Source organism: Rhinopithecus roxellana, chromosome 16 (assembly GCF_007565055.1).
Source record: "Rhinopithecus roxellana isolate Shanxi Qingling chromosome 16, ASM756505v1, whole genome shotgun sequence".
Lineage (NCBI taxonomy): Eukaryota > Metazoa > Chordata > Mammalia > Primates > Cercopithecidae > Rhinopithecus > Rhinopithecus roxellana.
In genome coordinates, this window is record NC_044564.1 from 43,117,704 (window position 1) to 43,139,208 (window position 21,505).

Consider the following 21,505-nt stretch of genomic DNA (forward strand, 5'->3'; position numbering starts at 1 on the left):
AACGCTCAGAAATAGTTCTTTAATAAGTAAGTCTCCATAGCATTATCTGGTCTTGATTTAATTTTATTTCCAATTTTAAAATTACTTTCTATTAACTAGAACCTTCCATGCTTTATCCAGCCTCTTGGTGTGTTTCCAGTCTACAAGGATTCTCTTAATATTTCCAAGTGATTTACAAGCAGAAAACTAAAAGGTGACTTTGTTTTCCAACCACATGTTTATCTATTTAGATAGTCATTAGCATAGTATTCAAAAGCCATCTGAGAATGACATTTCATGACTAAAAACAAAGAAGGAAAGATGTCAAACCTCAATACACAAGCATGAACCTTCTTTTCATTGCAGGCCACATAGAGGAACACCACAATTTTTCTTAGTATTGAAGTTCATCTCAACCTCAACCAATCTTTAACTGTATATCATAAACACAGATTTTTTTTCATAGAAAACAATTTCTAGTTTACAGAAAGAAATGTCAAACTCGGCCGGGCGCGGTGGCTCAAGCCTGTAATCCCAGCACTTTGGGAGGCCGAGGCGGGCGGATCACGAGGTCAGGAGATCGAGACCATCCTGGCTAACACGGTGAAACCCCGTCTCTACTAAAAAAATACAAAAAACTAGCCGGGCGAGGTGGCGGGCGCTTGTAGTCCCAGCTACTCTGGAGGCTGAGGCAGGAGAATGGCGTAAACCCGGGAGGCGGAGCTTGCAGTGAGCTGAGATCCGGCCACTGCACACTCCAGCCTGGGCGACAGAGCGAGACTCCGTCTCAAAAAAAAAAAAAAAAAAAAAAAAAAGAAATGTCAAACTCAGTCTATCAGAGCTTTAGAATTATCACGGAAGATGAACAACAAAGTATAAACAAAATTGCTTGTTTTTGTAAGCTAACTGCAACTACAGAGATGAGAAAGTCTTCCATTGATATGATGGCTATCGTACATATATTTTTATATGTTTCTAAGGATTGAAAGGAGAACTATCAGGGCTTCAGATACATTTTGAAGAGATAATGTTATGTATTTATTTTGAGACAGGGTCTTAGCTCTGTCACTCAGGCTGAAGTGCAATAGCAAGATCACAGTTCACTGCAGCCTCGAGCTCCAGGGTTCAAGTGATCCTTCCACCTCAGCCTCCTGAGTAGCTGAGACTACAGGCACTTGCCACCATGCCTGGCTGATTTTTAAAATTTGTAGACACGGGGGTCTCACTATGTTGCACAAGGCTGATGTCCAACTCCTGGGCTCAAGCAATCCTCCTGCCTCAGTCTCCCAAAGTGCTGGGGTTACAGGCACGAGCCACCACTCCTGACAAGGAGATAATTTTATTTATTTATTTAGCTATTTTTTTTGAGCCAGAGTCTTGCTCTGTCACCCAGGCTGGAGTGAACTGGTGCCATCTCAGCTCACTGCAACATTTGCCTCCCGGGCTCAAGTGATTCGCCTGCCTCAGCTTCCTGAGTAGCTGGGATTACAGGTGTGCACCAACATGCCCAGCTTTTTATTGTATTTTTAGTAGAGATGGGGTTTTACCATGTTGGCCAAGCTGGTCTCGAACTCCTGACCTCAGGTGATCTGCCTGCCTCAGTCTCCCAAAGTGCTGGGATTACAGGTATGAGCCACCATGCTTGGCCAAGGAGATAATTTTAAATGATCAAAATTTTTGAGGGCATATCATACATGTACACATATGATCTCTGAAAAGTGTTTTAAAGATAAAGTCAGCAAAGTATAGCCTGTTGGCCAAATCCGACCCACCACCTGTTCTTGTAATGCTGTTAATTAAGAATAGTTTTTGCATTTTAAAATTTTTAAAAAGTTGAAAAAAGTCAAAAGAAGAATAAAATTATCTGAAATTCAAATTTCAGTGTCCATAAATAAGGTTTTATTGAACCACAGTTCACTCATCCATTATGTACCAGCTGCATTCATGCTACAATAGCAAAGCTGAGTGGTTCTGACAAGACTTTCTGGCCAAGAAAGCCTAATGTACTTACTAGCTGGCTCTTTCCAGAGACTGTTTGTCAGCCCTGTTTTAAGAGCTTTCCTCTAAAGAAACAAGCCTTTAGTAAACTGAAGACTTCTTCATAAAGATTTTCTGTGTCAGTGATACATAATGTTAAAAAAAGAAAATGCATGAATTTAGTAAAGATAAAATTGATATTATAGACTAAAATAATAGGCTTGCCTTTATATTTAGGATGCTTATTTTCCCACCTTATGTCAGTAGCATAGTTACAAGAACACATGCTTTAGGGTGGTCATTCTTTTTTCTTGAATCTTGATGAGCTTTGCATGACCTTGGGCTAGTTATCTAACCTCTATCTAGTAAGCCTTAGGTTTCCTACGAGAACAGAATAATAGCCATACTAACCTCATGGGAGTATGGTAAGTACCAAAATGGGTAAGTGGGGTGTTTTTTGGGGGGAATTACTTAGCTTGTTATCTGGTAGTAGGTGTGCAACAGATTATAATTATCATCATTCTCTGAAAATGTCACTTTTGCTTTCTGGTGCTCCATTCCTAGTACTACCTGTAAGGTCTGCTTTGACAAGGAAATCTGTAAGACCCTGCCAACATCATTTTGCATAGCAAGAGCCCCTCTCTGTGTTACAATCTGGAGAAAAACTGTCCTCAGGTACATGAATCCAAGAACACACTTGACAGAAGAATGGAAAAAGGGAAGCCTAGGAAGTCTAGAAACAAAAATCATAGTGATGAGCGGTGCTGGAATGCTGATGAGCAGCCAGAGTACAGCTTGTGAGCAGCATATTGGGATTTTTTTTTTCCACGTTAGACTCTATTCCAACTCTTTCTATGGAGAGCCCACGGTTTTGTGATGGGTTGTCGATGAAGGAAAGCTCTGAATTTTTTAGAGTAGATGAAGTGTTTGTCATTTTATTCCATTTTATGTTAGGTTAACACTGCCATTTTTCTTTTATTATGTGATGTCTTAGCTGATGACATCCCAGGCGACTCCCAGGCGAAAAGTACCCAGAAAATCATGAGAGTGCAGTTCCTGGAAACTCAGTCATTTCTTTCTCGCTGGGCTTGTTCTGCCATTAGAATTGTTGTGACTGTGGATTCCTGTGGAGGAACTAGGGCCTGGGGACCTCATGGCTCCTCAGCTCTGATGCACCTTCTCTTTTCTTCCCTTATCTCAAGTAGGTCCTGAGCAGCCCAGCCCAGGTGGTCTCTTCTGCTCACCAGGGGTGGCCTGGAGTCAACTGATAAGAGCCCTCTTTTCTTGGCCCGTACAAAACAAATCTCTGCCTAAAGACAGCTAAAGGGGAGAAAAACACTACCAAACCAACAACTCCTTTGTACCTCCATTATCCCCAGAACTAGATAAAGAAAAGTTAGAACACCAGGAGGCAGCAGACACCTCCACAATGCAGCTTGGAAACAGAATTTCTGTAGATCTACTGTCCTTTTTTTTTTTCAATCACACAGAAGAGTTTGTACAAATCTCATTTGTTTTCACTTCCTGCATTTTTGTGTCTTGACACATTATTTTGAGGAAAATTCCTCTGAATTTTATGCTTGCTCTTCAATTACGGTTGAACAGGAACTGTTAATTGAGTTTAGCCACTCAAAAGAACAAAGTATTTCATCATTCTTACGTATTCTGGTTGGATTCATGGTTAAAGAAGACAAATAGAAACACTCACACATCAGCCTGGTGTGGGGATAAAACCAAAAACAGTGATGCTCACAGGCATGCCTGAGAGTGGAATGGTGGTGGTGGGGGGGTGCCTGTTTACTGGTAGTAGGAGTAACTCTCATCATCGTATTCCAGCTCATCTTCGTCATTGTCATCCAGCAGCCCATACTTAAATTTCCGGTAGACTGTGCCATCCTGGCCCATGTAGACGATGTCATCATCATCATCCTCATCATAGTCCCGATCCCTGTACTCAATCACCTGATCCTCTTCAAAGCTGGTGCTCTCTCCATAGCTGCTCTTATAGGAGGAGTAAGACTTGTTGGGGTCGGCCAGCTTTTCATAGCCGGCCTTTGCTGCTGGCTGGACTCGGCCACGAGATTTCTTCCACACGACCACAGCTGCCCCGAGCAGAAGCGCCAGCATCACAGAGGAGGTGATGAATAGAGCTGTCTTGAAGTGCTCAGCGGCAGGCCTAACTTTGCTCGTTCGAAGGATGCACTCTTCTGTTGGAAGAAGACCCCAAAGGAAGAGGCAAGAGGGAAAAAGTGGAAGAAACAGAATAGAGAAAATTAGATTCTGAAGTAAAGAATTTCACCTTTATTTTAAAAATTGAAAATGGTAGAATCACTGTCTCTGATTTTCCTCTTTTTTTAATTTTAATTTTAATTTTTTGTAGAGACAGCTTCTCACTATGTTGCCCTGGCTGGTCTCAAACTCTTGGGCTCAAGAGATCCTCCCATCTCGGTCTCCCAAAGTGCTGGGATTACAGGCGTGAACCACCGCACCCGGCCTGTCTCTAATTTTCCTAGAAGGCATACCACTGTATAAAATTGGAGTATATACCCCATGAGAATCCTAGCCTATGTCTGATGAAGCCAATAAATCCGTCTATAAAGAAGGTCAGTTTGCCATCCAAAGGGAGTTCCCTTATCCCTGTACCTCATAGGTCAGTCACCAAATGTCCAACCTTATCAACTGATTCTTCTATTTCCCTCCTAAGAAAATATTTCATCTTGGACCAAGCTTTAGTTATTGCTAAATGCTCTATTTTCTTTCCCAATTCCAACTTCTTTTCTAAGACTGAGTCCTCTCCCAAGGTACCCTTAAGCCTGGGCCAAGACGACTGTCCCACCACTTAAGGGCAAGAGCAGATAATTTATAAAACTACTGACTCCGAGAGTCATGTGGGGCCTTAGAAATTACTTAGGCCAATTTGTTGTTTGACAGTTGAGGAAACTAAAGTCCATAGAGAGGAAGTGAATTGTCACATTGTCGGAGACAAGAGTTCAAATCCAGCAATCAGAATTCAAATCCAGGAATCCTAGCTCCATGCTACAGTCTACAGACATTAGGACAAAAGGCTCTAACAAGTGTTCTTTGGCTTCTTAGAGTTTTGTGCTCCTAGTCTGGCAGAAAAAGAAGTACCATCTTTAAATCCTATCAACTTGAATGATAGTGAATTGTTTTCTATTATTATTAAGAGTTTTTTTTTTTTTTTGAGATGGAGTATCGCTCTGTCACCCAGGCTGGAGTGCCATAGCACAATAGCTTGGCTTACTGCAGCCTCTGTCTCCCAAGCTCAAGCAATTCTCGTGCCTTAGCCTCCTGTGTAGCTGGGACTACAGGTGCACAACACATGCCTTGCTAACTTTTGTATTTTTAGTAGAGATGGGGTTTCACCATGTTGGCCAGGCTGGTCTTGAATTCCTGACCTCAGGTGATCCCCCTCGGCCTCCCAAAGTGCTGGGGTATGAGCCACCACACCCAGCCATTATTAAGAGTTTTGAAATCCAGAGCTCCGACCCTTCTCATCCATCAGCCTTTGTTTTGATGCCTTGACTGAGAATATGGAGTAACCAAAACAGTTTTATGGAAGGAAAGATTCAACTGTAACTTTAGTGATGAGGATGAGCTCATTTTTCTTACTTATTCATTTATCCAGGTGGTATGATTTGGGTAGTATGTCTATTTTTTTTCTATTCTTTAACCCACCACATGGGAATATGAAAGAACCAGAGAAAAAACTATCAGGCCATGTTGGATGTACAAGCTGAGATACACGTAGGTTTTTTATAAATATTTGTTGAACCTCTTGGATCTCTCTTGTTCAGGGGATAATTTCATGAACAATTCTAGGTACATTCTACACACTAGATAAATAAATATAACACTGCTGCCAAGGTGCAATGATTTTTGCTTATTAAATATTGACCAATTAGATCTGATTCATCATGACTATGTATTTCTCTTTCTTTTTTGCTAGTGAGAAACAAGTTTTCTATTTTATCATAATTTTCATTCTCATGGGAGTTTACCTATCAAGCCGAGTTTCTTCTTCTAAAGTAACAGCTCTATCATTATTACATTCATCATTATTAGCAAGTTCAGCATAGAATTTTTCCCTGGAGAAAACATTAAAGCATTGGAGAGATTGATAAGCAATCTGTGTGTGGTACTGTGAGATAAACACTGCCTGAAGCAGTAGAATCAATATAAAAACCTTTCGATGTTGTTTCAATTACTAGGGTGCCATATGCAGTCATGGCTTGCTTACTATTCTCCATCCCAGATCTGCAGAGTCAGGGTTAGCCTTTGTGATATGGTTTCTTTGAAGGGGCAGAGTGTCTCTGTAAAGAAGGATCAGGTAATCAAGAGCATTTAGACTTTTGCAGATTGCCGCAGGTGGCTCTTCAAGAGCTGCAGGGGGACCAGAAAAGCTGACAAGATAGTTCTTAGTTGGAACAGGCTTTCAGAAACTCTGCATGCAACATGCACAAACTTCTGGTTTCATTTAAAGGCTTTAATGTTGTGAGGGTTATTATTCTTAGCTGACACAGAATGGATACGAGCAACCAGACCCTGAAGGTAGGTGTGTCTGAAGAACAGGGAAAACCAGCTGCTCATGGGGTTGGGAAAGCTGAAAGAAGGAAAACGTTTTTGGAAAGATAATACTTAAAACCCAACTGAAAATGCTGATCAAGCCAGGTGCAGTGGTTCATGCCTGTAATCCCAGCACTTTGGGAGGTTGAGGCGGGCGGATCACCTGAGGTCAGGAGTTCGAGACCACTCTGGCCAACATGGTGAAACCTGTCTCTACTAAAAATACAAAAATTAGCCAAGTGTGGTGGCGCATGCTTGTAATCCAAGCTACTCTGGAGGCTCAGGCAGGAGAATCGCTTGAACCTAGGAGACAGAGGTTGCAGTGAGCCGAGATTGTGCCATTGCACTACACCCTGGGTGAGAGTGAGATTCCATCAAAAAAAAAAAAAAAAAAAAAAAGATGAAAAGAAAGGAAGAAAGAAAGAAGATGAAAGGGAGGAAGGAAGGAAAGAAGGAAGAAGAAAGGAAGGAAAGAAAGAAGGAAGGTAAAGAAAGAAAAAAGAAAAAGAAAGAAAGAAAGAGAAAGAAAGAAAAAAAGAAAGAAAGAAAGAGAAAGAAAGAAAGAAAGAAAAATGCTGATCAAAAATAAAAAAGAAGTGGCTGGTAGCAGTTATGGGTCTGGGATTTTCTTTTTTCTTTTTTCTTTTTTTTTTTTGAGATGGAGGTTCACTCTTCTTGCCCAGTCTGGAGTGCAGTGGCGTGATCTCGACTCATTGCAACCTCTGCCTCCCAGGTTCAAGTAAGTCTTCTGCCTCAGCCTCCCTAGTAGCTGGGATTACAGGCATGTGCCACCACGCCCGGCTAATTTTGTATTTTTAGTAGAGACAGGGTTTCTCCATGTTGGTCAGGCTGGTCTCGAACTCCCGACCTCAGGTGATCCACCCGCCTAGGCCTCCCAAAGTGCTGGGATTATAGGCGTGAGCCAACGTGCCCGGCCTGGGTCTGGGATTTTCTTTACTTACAAATGGACCAACTCAGAAATGTGGCATCTCTTTTTGTAGGTGAATGTTACTTCTAGATCCCAAGGAAATTATCTACTTCTGGCCTAGAGAGTATATTTTAAGAATATATGTATATGTTTCTTTCTTTTTTTTTTTTTTTTTTTTTTTTTAGAAAAAATCACTCAGTTTGAGATTTTTCTAAGTTTATGACCAACGAGAACCAAGTACCCACATGGATGGGGTTAGTTAGACTTGAGGATAGCTGAGGGACTGGAAATTGGTAAGGGGTTTTTGCTTCTTCTTACCCTTCAATAAAAATTCATTTCTAAAACGTCATAAGTCTCTAATGAGAGGCCCAGGTTTGGGCTGACTTTCATAGAATGATTCTTCAACAGAATCAAGATAATATTGACATCAGCTTCCTTGATAGTTGATTCTTTTCCTTTTTTCCCAGGAGGGAAGAATAAAAAAAGGAACAAAGTAATTCATAAAGATAAAATGCTAGCTCTACTTGAGTTCTAGTCTTGGAGGCAAGCAGAGTATCTAATTCCAGATGAACCATTTTTTTTAAAAAAATTGAGACAGCATCTTGCTCTGTCACCCAGGCTGAAGTGCAGTGGTGTGATCTCGGCTCACTGCAATCTTTGCCTCCTGGGCTCAAGAGATCCTCCCACCTCAGCCTTCTGAGTAGCTGGGACTACAGGCATGCACCACCACGCCCAGCTAATTTTTGTATTTTTAGTAGAGATGGAGTTTTGCCATGTTACTCAGGCTGGTCTCAAGCTCCTAGACTCAAGCGATCTGTCCGCTTCACCCTCCCAAAGTGCTAGGATTACTTACAGGCATGAGCCAATGCGCCTAGTCTCCAGATGAAACTTTTAATGTTGGTGTGGACTTGGGCATGTGAATCAAACTCTTTGAGCCTCAGTCTCCTCATCTATAAAATGGGACTGATAATCTCTACTTGTGAAGTGAGACAATGGACATGAAGTTTCAAGTACAGTAGGCCCATAGTAGGCACTCAATAAAAAGGTAGCCATATTGATTCTCCTAAATTTTCCATCCCCCCTCCCTCTGCTCCCATTGGCTTCCTGAGGACATGCCCTTCATCTGCAGGCTGCTCTTGCTCTCCCCTCACCCGTGGTGTCCTGGCAGTCACAGCACTCCTGGGCACTGGTGGGATCGGAGGTGTTGCAGCAGTGGAGGCAGCGGCTGTCGTCCATGTGCAGCACCAGGTTGGCGGGGCACAAGGTGCAGTTCTTGGCCCCTGGTCCCTTGCATTCCATGCAGCTCTCGTGGCATTTTTCACAGTTAAACTTCTCTCCCTGTTAAGAGCAATCAAGAGGTTCCGTCTGAGTGCAGAGGGATTAACAAAGCACTGGAGTTCCCAGATGGTATTTCATCTTGTCTCCATAAGGAGGGAGGTATGTGGGGGACAGCAGAAGAATGGTGTGTTCTGAGCCCAATTTAATTGTGCTGGGTGAAAGAACCAACTGTCTGTGATGGGGTGGAATCATGGCTGTGCCCTGCCCTTTGAGATCTGCTAATAACAGTGGGAGAACAGACGTCTAGAACAGTTTGAGTTAGGAGCTGACAGCTCCTGTGCTCAAGGACAGCTCCTGTGCTTAAGGACAGCTCAGGTCAAGGACTAGTTTTGTCTGGCCCACACTGTTGACTTTCAGTTTAAAATATTTTGCATTCATTTCCCACATCTCAAAAGTGAGATATTTCACATGTAAATTCATTCCTAATTTCTCTTTAGAAACTAGAAGACCTGTCAACACTGGATTCATCACTCCCACGTGGCAATGGCCCCCCTTTCCACTCTTCTATTTGACACAATTCCCAGCACTTGCTATGATGTCACCAACGTGTAGGTGATACATCAATTTCCACTGTCCTTCAAGCTTCAAGCTTACACTGTGGTTTTCTTTGACCCAGCATTTATGTTTGTGACCTGCTTGGCCCTCTGTGGTTATTGGATGATTGTGGTCAGGCCCCAGAATAATGTAGATTGTGGCTGTGTAGCTCAAGTAGTTAAATCTCTTTAGGAAGAGAGTGGAGAGATGAGAAGAAAGTGGCTTCCCTCCTGACAAGTTGCTCCTTGACTGGTGCTGGAAACGTGGGTTAGGGAAGATGCCTTCCTGTTTTACTTCTGTAACTTTGGAAGTATGGTATGACAGAAAAAGAAGAAGGAATGGAAATTGCTTTTGTTGAGCACCTTGGCATGTTTCAGGCACTGACAAGGTGCTTTCTCAGCTGTTACTATCTCATTGAATCCTACATCTCACCTATTATCTCATCCTTCAGGTTTAATCCCAGCTTTGTTACTTACCACTCACATAATTTTTTTTTTTTTTTTTTTTTTTTTTTTTTTTTTTTTTTGAGACAGGGGCTTACTTTATTGCCCACGCTGGAGTGCACTGGTGTGATCGGATTCAAGCAATCTTCCTGCTTCGGCCCCACATATAGCTGAGACTACAGGCACACACCACCATGTCCAGCTAATTTTCCTTTTTTGTAATTTTTGTAGAGATGGGGTTTCACCATGTTGCCCAGGCTGTACTCATATAATCTTTAACACATTATTTAACCTCTTTGAGCCTCAGTTTCTCTAAACTGTAATGAGGGCTGTTGCCAGAATTTAAAGAGAACTCATATGTACATATATTAGTTTGTGTTAATTTCATCATGGGGAAATTTACTTATTTTCTAAAGTTTCAAAACACAATCAAGAAATTTATGGTCTTGCTGGGTGCGGTGGCTCACACCTGTAATCCTAGCACTTTGGGAGGCTGAGGTGGGTGAATGGCTCGAGCCCAGGAGTTCGAGACCAGCCTGGGCAACATGGCGAGACCCCGTTTCTACTAAAAATACAAAAATTTAGCTGGGCATGGTTGTCAGAGGCATTTGAACCAGAGTAACTCCATCTTGAATAGGGGCTGGGTAAAATAAGGCTGAAACTTACCGAGCTACATTCCTAGATGGTTAGGCATTCTAAGTTACAGGATGAGATAGGATGTCGGCACAAGATACAAGTCATAAAGGCCTTGCTGATAAAACATCTTGCAGTAAACAGCCAGCCAAAACCCACCTAAACCAAGATAGCAATGAGAGTGACCTCTCGTGGTTCTCACTGCTACACTCCTACCAGCGCCATGACAGTTTACAAATACCATGGCAACGTCGGGAAGTTACCCTATATGGTCTAAAAAGGGAAGCCATGAATAATCCATCCTTTGTTTAGCATATCATTAAGAAATAACCATAAAGATGGGCAAGCAGCAGCCCTCACAGCTGCTGTGTCTATGCAGTAGCCATTCTTTTATTCCTCTACTTTCTTAATAAACTTGCTTTCACTTTGCCCTATGGTTTTGCCCTGAATTCTTTCTTGTGTGAGATCCAAGAACCCTCTTTTGGAGTCTGGATTGGGACCCCTTTCCAGTAGCATCTTTCTGGCAACCACAGAAGTGACAATAGTGAGGAAACTCCCAACCCAAAGGCTAACTTTGGGTAAGTGGTGGGGACCAGTGACATGGTAGTCCCAGCTATTCAGGAGGCTGAGTTGGCAGGATCACCTGAGCCCAGGAGGTCAAAGCTGCAGTGAACTGTAACTGTGCCACTGCACTCCAGCCTGGGTGACAGAGTGAGATCCCGGCTTAAAAAAAAAAAAAAAAAAAATATGGTCTCAAAATCCATGGCAAATGAATCCTCATTTTTTTCCTTCCTTCCTTCCTCCTTCCTTCCTTCTTTCTTCCTTCCTTCCTTCCTTCCTTCCTTCCTTCCTTCCTTCCTTCCTTCCTTCCTTCCCTCCTCCCTCTCTCCTTTCTTTTCTTTTCTCTTCTTTTCTTTTCTTGTCCATGGGGGGTTTTCTGGTAGAAACCAGAAAACCTGCTGTACAAATTCTAAAAGAGCTGTAACACTGCAAATGAATCCTTCTTAATACACTGTGATCGGGTAGAGGACACAAAAGGTCGACATTAGGTGTGTGGTTCCTATGTTAGTCACACGTTTCTGGTTAGACCAGAGAGAAGTAAGGGAGAAGATAGTTTGTATTTCTGACATAATATTCTTATGTTGACTGAAACTTCTATGGTGATGAACAACAAATGAAGAATTCATTCCAAGGCCCTCACAACTTAACTTCTCCATTAGATTAGATCTTCTCAGTTCCTTTGGAGTAAAAGTTAAGGCTACAGGTGGGTAGCACCATTATTACATGATGCAATGGTACAAGATTTTAAAATATTAAACATACAGTATTTCTATAGTATGAGAATTTGGGGACATTTTGATTGGCCAGAATGACATGCAGGAACTAAGCTCATGTTCCTCTCTAGAGAGAGCAGAAGGCCCAGCACCCCTAGCCCTCCATACCTCTCCCACTCTGTATTCCCCAACAAGACAGTCCGAGGTGCAGATCCCTCCCATGAGGTGGTAACTCCACACACAGGATAAGCAATTCAACGCTCCTTTTCCTGAAAGAGAAAACATTCTAAGTTATGAGATTGACCTTAAATTTCAACCTCTGTCTCTGTTCTGGAACACTTAGGAACAAGAAATACGTCAAGTAAATTGAAGCGGAAGGGTGAATTGATTGAGGATATGAAAAAGAAAAAAGTCTCCCACATGAAGTATAAATTATACAATTAGTTCAATCTATGTTGACTCTCAGTCTGAAAATTGAGGATTTTGGGATGACAGATATTTTATTACAGCAAGAGAAAAGATTTTCAGAGAATGAGAAATCATGTAGAAAGTTTATAAAACCTCTATTTGTTATTCTGCTTATTGTTTAACTAGTGTGGAGGATGTTACCAGCTGTTTGAAGGACTGCAATACTCAGTGCATTAATCATGAATAGAGAGTTTCTAATTGAGAAACAGCACTAAAGTTGGCACTTAAATGCTAGGGCTAAAAGGATTCAGCAGGTCATTTTGTTTGGTGGTTCTTAATTTTGGGGTGATGTTGATGGTGCTAGATTTCTTTGAAATTCTCTTGAAAGCTGTAAGTTCTCTTCTCAGAAATTTGATATCTTATTTATTTCTCTTTTTGAAAATACTGATAAATGAAAACTAAGGCCCAGACATGTAATGCCACCTATCCAGGGTTACATAGGTGGTGGTCAAGATTCAAATTCAAGTTTGTTAACTCATAATCCATTGATCTGTCTTTCTTTCTTTTTGTTTTGTTGTTTTTCAGATGGGGGTCTTGCTATGTTGCCCAGGCTGATCTCAAACTCCTGGACTCAAGGGATCCCTCTTGCCTCAGCCTCCAAGTAGCTGGGATTACAGATGTGTGCCATTGCGCCTTGCTGAGGTGCTCTTTCTACCACACTATCTGCCTTCGCACATGAGCCACCAAATAGAGAAGGTCTGAATCTACAGTCTCTGTTTCCTGTGGAGGCAATACTCTTCTCTCCTAATTCAGACACCCCAGAAAGGACTGACCCAAATATTTCTTCTATGCAGGTATCAAGGGATAACTTCTGGAAAGTTTGGGGACAGGAGACCTAAATCTAGCTCATTCTGTTAGGAAGTCCTGGACATTTTTGCTGATCATTTTTAAATGGGAACATAAGATTAATGCATAGAATGTGCCTGGTATTGTAAGTTGGAACTTGATATAGGTCTTCCCATCAGAACAATCCTGTAAAGGGTGGTTTTTGAACTTGAAATAAAACCATGGATCTGTCATTTATATTCACAGTGTAGTTCAATTGACATTTCATGGCTGAACTGTGAGCTCAATCATTTATAATGTTTCTGTGGAAAATAAATTCTGAGCTCCAAACAACAGCTTAGAGAATAAACACCTTTATTACTGAACTGCTTCTTAGGTTGGAAGCTGCCTGTAGTGATAAAAATTCAAAACCACTTTATTTTTATCTTAGCTCTAGCTTCATACAGAATTTCCTACATGTTCTGGAACATTATTGTGGCCTCTGATGGAAGAATCAATCTTCTCCTATTTCCATTCTTCCTTTTTCCCATTCTACATTTTTCTAAAATATAGCTTAGATGTCTTACTTCAATTTTTAACATAGAAGAGACTTTTTTTTTAAGTGAAGAGAAATTAAGGGTAGATACATGTTCTCACTTTAATGTGGAATCTAAAACAATTGAACTCATAGAAGTAAAGAGTAGAATGGTGGTTACCAGAGGCTGGGGGCTGGGGGCTGAGGTGACTGGGGAGATGCTGGTCAAAGGGTATAAGGTTCTAGACAGGAAGAACATGTTTTTGAGATCTATTATATCTCATGGTGACTATAATTAACAATAATATATTGTACTTTCAAAATTGGTAAGACAGTAAATTTCAGATGTTCTTACCACAAAAATGATTAAGTATTTGAAGTGATGGATTTTTTTTGTTTTTGGTGGAATCTTGCTCTGTTTCCCAGGCTAGATTGCAATGGTGCAATCTTGGCTTGGTGTAATCATGGCTCGCTGCAGCCTCGACTTCCTGGGCTCAGGTGATCCTCCTACCGTAGCCTTCTGAGTAGCTGGTACTACAGGCTCACACCCCATACCCAGCAAATATATATTATATATTATTTATTTTTGTTTTTAGACAGAGTCTTGCTTTGTCACCCAGGCTGGAGTGCAGTGGTGCAATCTCAGCTCACTGCAAACTTTCCCTCCCAGGTTCAAGCAATTCTCCTGCCTCAGCCTGCTGAGTAGCTGGGACTATAGGCATGCACCACCACACTTGCCTAATTTTTTTATATTTTCAGTAGAGATGAGGTTTCACCATAATGGCTAGGCTGGTTTCAAACTCCTAACCTCAAGTGATCTGCCTGCCTTGGCCTCCCAAATTGCTGGGATTACAGGCATGAGCCACTGCACTTGGCCAAATTTTGTTTATTTTTTATAGAGATGAGGTCTCACTATGTTGCTTAGGCTGGTCTCAAAGTCCTGACCTCAAGTGATCCGCCCACCTTGGCCTCCCAAAGTACTGGGATTACAGGTGTGAGCCACTGTACCTGGCCTGATGGACATGTTAATTAGCTTGATTTAATTATTCCACATTGTATACATATATCATGACATCCCTTTGTACCCTATAAATATATATAATTATAATTTATCAATTTATAATAAAATAAATTAAGAGTAGAAAACACTAAAAGAGGGGGTACAGTCCATAACTAGGTTAGGTCACAAAATTCCTACCTTAAGGTTGGTTACATTTTCTTTTTTTTTTCTTTTTGTTTTTGGAGACAGAGTTTTACTCTTGTTAGTAGAGACAGGGTTTCACCATGTTGGCCAAGCTGGTCTTGAACACTGACCTCAGGTGATCTGCACACTTTGGCCTCCCAAAGTTTACAGGCATGAGCCACCGTGCCTGGCCAAGTTTGGTTACATTTTCTAGAAGACCAACAATACATTGTCTGAGGCCCAAATCCTAGGCAGTACCCAAGGGCACTATATGTCAGCTTTGGGTGACAAATCAGACTTCATTTACATCTCCTACACCGATTTATTGCAAAACTTGCACACTTAGGGTACTCAGATCTTTAGCAAAAGGCAGTTTGTTAATTTCCAGAAGGCTTTCTATTATTTTAAAGTTTAACACCCTACATCTATCATTGCTTCTAAGGTTCTGCAGGAGCTTTGGGACCTAAAAGACGGGCATTTTGTCATTTCTTTAAAACTCAGAGCAGCTCACCATCTGCTCTCCTTCAGACTGAATCCCATGGGATGAATTCAACAAATGCAGAGCCACTTCTGGGGTCTGTTCATGGGCCTCAGTCCACACAGAAAGATGCAGCTTGGGAGAGTTAAGAGGCTTTGGTTACTCAGCCTGGATTTTGATTCCAAACCATTTTATGAGGAGAAGAAACAATAACACAAAACCAAAAAACAAACAAACAAAAAATAAATACAATTTTATGAAGAGGATAAGTAAAAAGTTAGGTGTGTGAAGGCAAGAAATGAGCTAATTATGGAGGTATCAGTTACAGAGAAAGGTACATAGGAAGCCTGAGTGTGCTATGTTTCCCGCTCCGCCCCTCCTTCCATGCTTTTACATATTTTTCTTTTTTAACATCCTAAAATTGTTGGGCAGTCCAAAGTGAACGAAATATAATTTAGTTGGTAATTTCTTATTTAGGTTACTGAATTTTATTTCTGATTCTTTCATGCATCCTCATTTCTTACTATGAGAGTTAATGACTTAAAAAGGAAGGAATTTATCTTTTTTTCCCACCTAGTTTATATCCCACGAGAAAAATCTGTCTCCAGATTTTGTATCTATATGTTGCAAAACCAGATGATAGCACAACATTTTCCTAACCAGCAAGGGACATGTGTGCTATAGTAAAGAAAGGACTGTTCATTGCAAATAATTATATTAAAAAATAACATTAAATAAAAAATAAAAATTAAAAAAAGAATGATAGCAGAAAAAATGAGCACCAAAGATAGAAAACTTCAACTGGGCAACTTCATGGGTTGACGTCAAATACAGGAAGAAGAGGCACAAACACTCAGGACAGCTTCAAGATTTACCCACTAACTCCTAGTCATCCCTTGAATACAAACTCAAGAATACTGTGTGGATGAACTTTTGAGACTGGGAATGCCCAAAATCATCATCCTCAATTCACCCAGGAAATCTCAAACCCAACTAAAGACATGTATAGTATTTCTATACTGTAAGGGCATAGTAACCAAAATACCATGGTACTGGTACAAAAACAGACACATAAACCAATGGCAAAGAATAGAGAACCCAGAACTAATGCCACACACCCAAAAACCTCCTGATTTTTTACAAAGTCGGCAAAAATAAACAATGGGAAAAAGAATTTTTGGTCAATAAATGGTGCCGGGATAGCTGGCTACATATATGCAGAAGAATAACACTGGATCCCTACCTATCACCATATAGATGATAACTCAAGATGGATTAAATATTTAAATGACAACAACCCCATCAAAAAGTGGGCAAAGGATATGAACAGACACTTCTCAAAAGAAGACATTCATACAGCCAACAGACACATGAAAAAATGTTCATCATCACTTCCCATCAGAGAAATGCAAATCAAAATCACAATGAGATACCATCTCACACCAGTTAGAATGGCAATCATTAAAAAGTCAGGAAACAACAGGTGCTGGAGAGGATGTGGAGAAATAGGAACACTTTTACACTGTTGGTGGGACTGTAAACTAGTTCAACCATTGTGGAAAACAGTATGGCGATTCCTCAAGGATCTAGAACTAGAAATACCATTTGACCCAGCCATCCCATTACTGGGGATATACCCAAAGGATTATAAGTCATGCTGCTATAAAGACACATGTACACGTATGTTTATTGTGGCACTATTCACAACAGCAAAGACTTGGAATCAACCCAAATGTCCATCAGTGACAGACTGGATTAAGAAAATGTGGCACATATACACCATGGAATACTATGCGGCCATAAAAAAGGATGAGTTCGTGTCCTTTGTAGGGACATAGATGCAGCTGGACACCATCATTCTCAGCAAACTACTGCAAGAACAGAAAACCAAATACTGCATGTTCTCACTCATAGGTGGGAATTGAACAATGAAATCACTTGGACACAGGAAGGGGAACATCACACACCGGGGCCTATTGTGGGGAGCAGGGAGGAGGGAGGGATAGCATTAGGAGATATACCTAATGTAAATGATGAGTTAATGGGTGCAGCACACCAACATGGCACAAGTATACATATGTAACAAACCTGCACGTTGTGCACATGTACCCTAGAACTTAAAGCATAAAAAAAAAAAAAAAAGTAAGACTTTGGCCAGGTGTGGTGGCCCACACCTGTCTTCCCAGCACTTTGGGAGGCCAATGTGAGCTGATCACTTGAGACCAGGAATTTGAGACCAGCCTGGCTAACATGGTGAAACCCCATCTCTACTAAAAATACAAAAATTAGACGGGCATGGTGGTGCATGCCTGTAGTCCCAGCTACTCAGGAGGCTGAGGCAGGATAATTGCTTGAACCCAGGAGGCAGAGGTTGTGATGAGCGGAGATCATGCCACTGCACTCCAGTGTGGACAACACAGCAAGACTCTGTCTCAAAAAACAAACGAACAAAAAATAAGAAAATAAGCCGGGGGTGGTGGCGTGAACCTCTAGTTTCAGCTACTTGAGAGGCTGAGGCATGAGTATCACTTGAACCCGGGAGGTGGAAACTGCAGTGTGCTGAGATTGCATCACTGTAGTTTAGCTTGGGAGATAGAACTTTAGCCTGGGCAACAGAGTGAGACTGTCTCAAAAGTAAAATAAAATAAAATCAGTGGGAACAATAGACACTGGGGAATACAAGAGCAGGGAGAGAAGGAGTGGGGCAAGTGTTGAAAAACTATCTATTGGGTACTACTCTCATTACTTGGGAGACAGAGTCATTTATATTCCAAACTTCAGCATCGTGCAATATACCTTTGTAACAAACCTGCACATATACCCCCAATTCTGAAATAAAAGTTGAAAAAAAGTATTGTTTTTCAAAATATTGTAAGATATTGTGCTTACAATATCATGAATCATTTCTCTAATCCCCACAAGCATCTTCAAAGGCTGGTGGTGTCCTGTTTTGATTGGTTGATGGTAAGAGAAATTAGCTTACCTAATGATGATTGCCTAATCTTAATTAGGAACCAAGTGCCCCCCATTGCACTGCGCTGCCCACTGCACAACACTAGTGGGTTGGAATTAGGGTTGTCAGATTTCGCAAATCAAAATACAGTATTTTATCAGGCAACCCTAGCTGGAATAAAGGTTCCACATATCCACTAATGATGGTAACAGAGGTAACTTCGACTTTTCAAAAAACCAAATAGAAAGCCAATATTTAACACCATATGGCCAATGACAATATCAGCTTTCCACCACGCCCATCCCACCCCCAATTCAGTGCATTTTCTCATCTGTTATCTAATTCCAGTTAGAAGTTTTGAGCCGTAACCATATGTGTCTCTGGAATGAAAAAGAGGTAACATGGATTAATGATTAGTTAATGCAGTTTGTTTGGGAGGCTAATTCTTTCATGGGCTGGAGTCAATTGCGAATGGGCACAGACTGGGAACCACTCTATGGTAGAGTTTTTATGGAGTTGCTTTAGGGATGGTGGGTAGGGGAGCACCGAGGGGCACCAGATGGGGCTCTGGGGTATCTCCTTTGCTCCCACCTGAGCAGCTCTGCCTGGATTGGTTTACCTAGTAGGATTCAGCCTCAGATTTTATCTGAGAAAGGTGACCACTGCTAAAATATCATTTGAAACCATTGCTCTAGATTATTACTGTGGTGTCCAACACAGTAGCCATTAGCCACAGGTGGCTACTGAGCACGTGAAATATGGCTAGTGCAACTTGAGCTGTGCCGTACATGTAAAATAAACATTGGACTTTCAAAGACAGTACAACACACGTAAAACATCTCAGTAATGCTTATGTAGATTACATGTTTGAGTGATAATATTTTGGATAAATAAAGCGTACCATTAAAATTAAGTGTACTTGTTTCTTTTTATTTTTTAAACATGACTACTAAAAATTTTAAATCACATTTTATTTCTACTGGACAGTGCTGCTACACCACTAAGTACAATTACACAAATTAAACTAGCCTGGTCTGCGGGGACTTTGGCTGTCTTGTTCACAGTTGCAGAACGTTGCACCGTAAGTAAACAGATGAATGAATACACAGAGTACTAAGGGAACATAGAATGAAGGGTCTAGGGGTGGCTTTCTGGAGGAAGTGATGACTCTAATGGATCAGAAAGAGGTAGCCAGGCAGAGCAGGCTGGAGAAACTTTTCCAGAGAGAGGGAAAGTGGGTAAGGTTGGCTCAGGTTTACAGTAACTAATTATGCCCTGATTAGAGGATGGGAGAGGAGATGGTAAGAGATGAGGCTGAATATGAGGAGAACTCTGTGTTGAAGAGCCTCATATGCAAAGATACTAAATTAAAATTCTATCCTGGACAGGCATGGTGGCCCACACTTGTAATCCCAGCACTTTGGGAGGCTGAGGCAGGCAGATCACTTGAGGTTGGGAGTTTGAGACCAGCCTGGTCAACATGGTGAAACCCCATCTCTACTCAAAATACACACACACACACACACACACACACACACACACACACACAGATTAGCCAGGCATGGTGGTGTGTGCCTGTAATCCCACCAGGCATTTGGATTAGTAGAGTGAGGCTGGGCAATAATTTAGGGTACAATCCTCTTCTAAGAATCTGATTATCCATTAGTAACACATATGCATTAAAAATAATATTTTATAAGTTCAGGTTCTGACATCCCATTCACTTTAAACATAATGAAATTATGGAATAAATATAAAGAGAGAAAAACAAACAAAAAACAAGATAGATGGCCTTACAAAGAAAATGTAATCTCTCTGGAACATAAAGGAAATATAAATGCAAAATGGCAGTCAGGTTCTAGCCATCCACCTTCTCTGCTCCAGGACTAGAAGTAGGCAGTGGTGGCTGTGAGTTCACCTTTTCTACCAAAATAGGAACTAAAAGTGTTTCAGGTAAGACTAGTGCCAAAATCCAGGCTTAGAGCTTAAATCAGGAGTCATGCTGGGACTCTGCCTTCATAGACATCAACTCCTGACAAGAGCTCTCCTGAGCTGCTGATTGAATTGCTGATGGGATCTGTGCTGTCATCAATATCACTTTCAGGAACACTGGAACATCTTGTTTCTGGACTGAGTTTCAGGTTGGAGACAGGAATAGAGTTAATGGAAAAATTTCCAGACTGTGAGAAGTAAAGATGAAAGAAGAGAGAGAGGGAGTAAAGAACCAAAACCAAAATATTTCATTTACAATGAGCTAAGAGCAGCATTTCAAAGTATATAGATAAAATGAATGCTAAGAAAGATGACAGGCCAGTGCAATGGCTCACGCCTGTAACCCCAGCACTTTGGGTGGCCAAGATGGGAGGATCATTTGAGCCCAGGAGTTCAGGATTAACCTGGGCAACATAGCAAGACCTTGTCTCTATAAAATAAAGTTAAAAAGAAAGATGACAAACACAATCAATAATTAGAACATAAATTTACATCAGATAATATTGATTTCATAAAAACATTTGACAAAGTCTTTAAAATTGGTGTGTTTAAGATGCTCATAAGTAAATGAAGACATAGTATCCATAAATATATTAAATTGTAAGATACAAACAAAGATCTAAAATAAAAATGGATGAGAAAAAGAAACAATTAGAAATCTTTTTTTTTTTGGCATGGTCTCACTCTGTCACCCAGGCTGGAGTGCAGTAGCACAATCACAGCTTACTGCTGTCTTGACATCCCTTGCTCAAGTGATCCTCCCACCTCAGCCTCCTGAGTAGCTGGGATTACTGTTGTGTGCCAACATGCCTGACTAATTTTTGTATTTTTTTTTTTTTTTTTTTTTTGTAGAAACAGGATTTTGTCAAGTTGCCCAGGCTGGTCTTGAACTCCTGGGCTCTAGTGTCACTCCCACTTTGGCCTTCCAAAGTGGTGTGATTACAGGTATTAGTCACTGCACCTGGCCAATTAGAATTCTCAAAAGTAAAAATATAGTCACTTAAATTGAAAACAAAAAAATAGATGGGTTGGATTTTAGATGGAACACAGTCCGAGAACAAGTCAGGGAATGAAATGGAATGCTGAAGAATTAACCTAGTATAACTCACAGAGTCAAAGAGGTAAAATATAAAAGAGTAGGTAGGATACAAAGGACAGATCAATAAACTCTAAATTGCATTTAATAGAAATTCCATTAAAGAGATTGGAGGAGAGAGTGGAGAAACAATATTTGAAGATTTTATTTATTTATTTTTTATTTTTTATTTTTTTAGACAGTCTCGCTCTGTTGCCAGACTGGAGTGCAAGGGCACAATCTCAGCTCACTGCAACCTCCGCCTCCAGGTTTCAAGCAATTCTCTGCCTCAGTCTCCCAAGTAGCTGAGATTACAGTTGCTTGCCACTACACCCAGCTAATTTTTTGTATTTTAGTAGAGAAGGG

The 21,505-nt window shown here is 41.0% G+C and overlaps 1 protein-coding gene and 1 non-coding gene across 3 annotated transcripts in view; both read right to left on the minus strand.

Annotated features, from left to right (window-relative positions):
* Positions 1 to 2,781: 2,781 nt before the first annotated feature.
* PCSK5 (proprotein convertase subtilisin/kexin type 5) overlaps positions 2,782 to 21,505 on the minus strand; it is a 466,860-nt gene continuing 448,136 nt past the window's right edge. For both annotated transcript variants that reach the window (XM_030920278.1, XM_030920277.1), the window contains 3 exons: positions 11,859 to 11,959; positions 8,620 to 8,806; positions 2,782 to 4,163 (listed from right to left, as the gene is read on the minus strand). In XM_030920278.1, coding sequence (XP_030776138.1) covers positions 3,754 to 4,163; positions 8,620 to 8,806; positions 11,859 to 11,959 — 698 coding nt within the window. In that variant the 3' untranslated portion in view covers positions 2,782 to 3,753. The remainder of the gene's footprint in view (positions 4,164 to 8,619; positions 8,807 to 11,858; positions 11,960 to 21,505) is intronic.
* Positions 11,345 to 11,406, minus strand: LOC115894067. The gene has a single exon (XR_004054119.1). It is a non-coding gene; the product is annotated as a U7 small nuclear RNA (small nuclear RNA).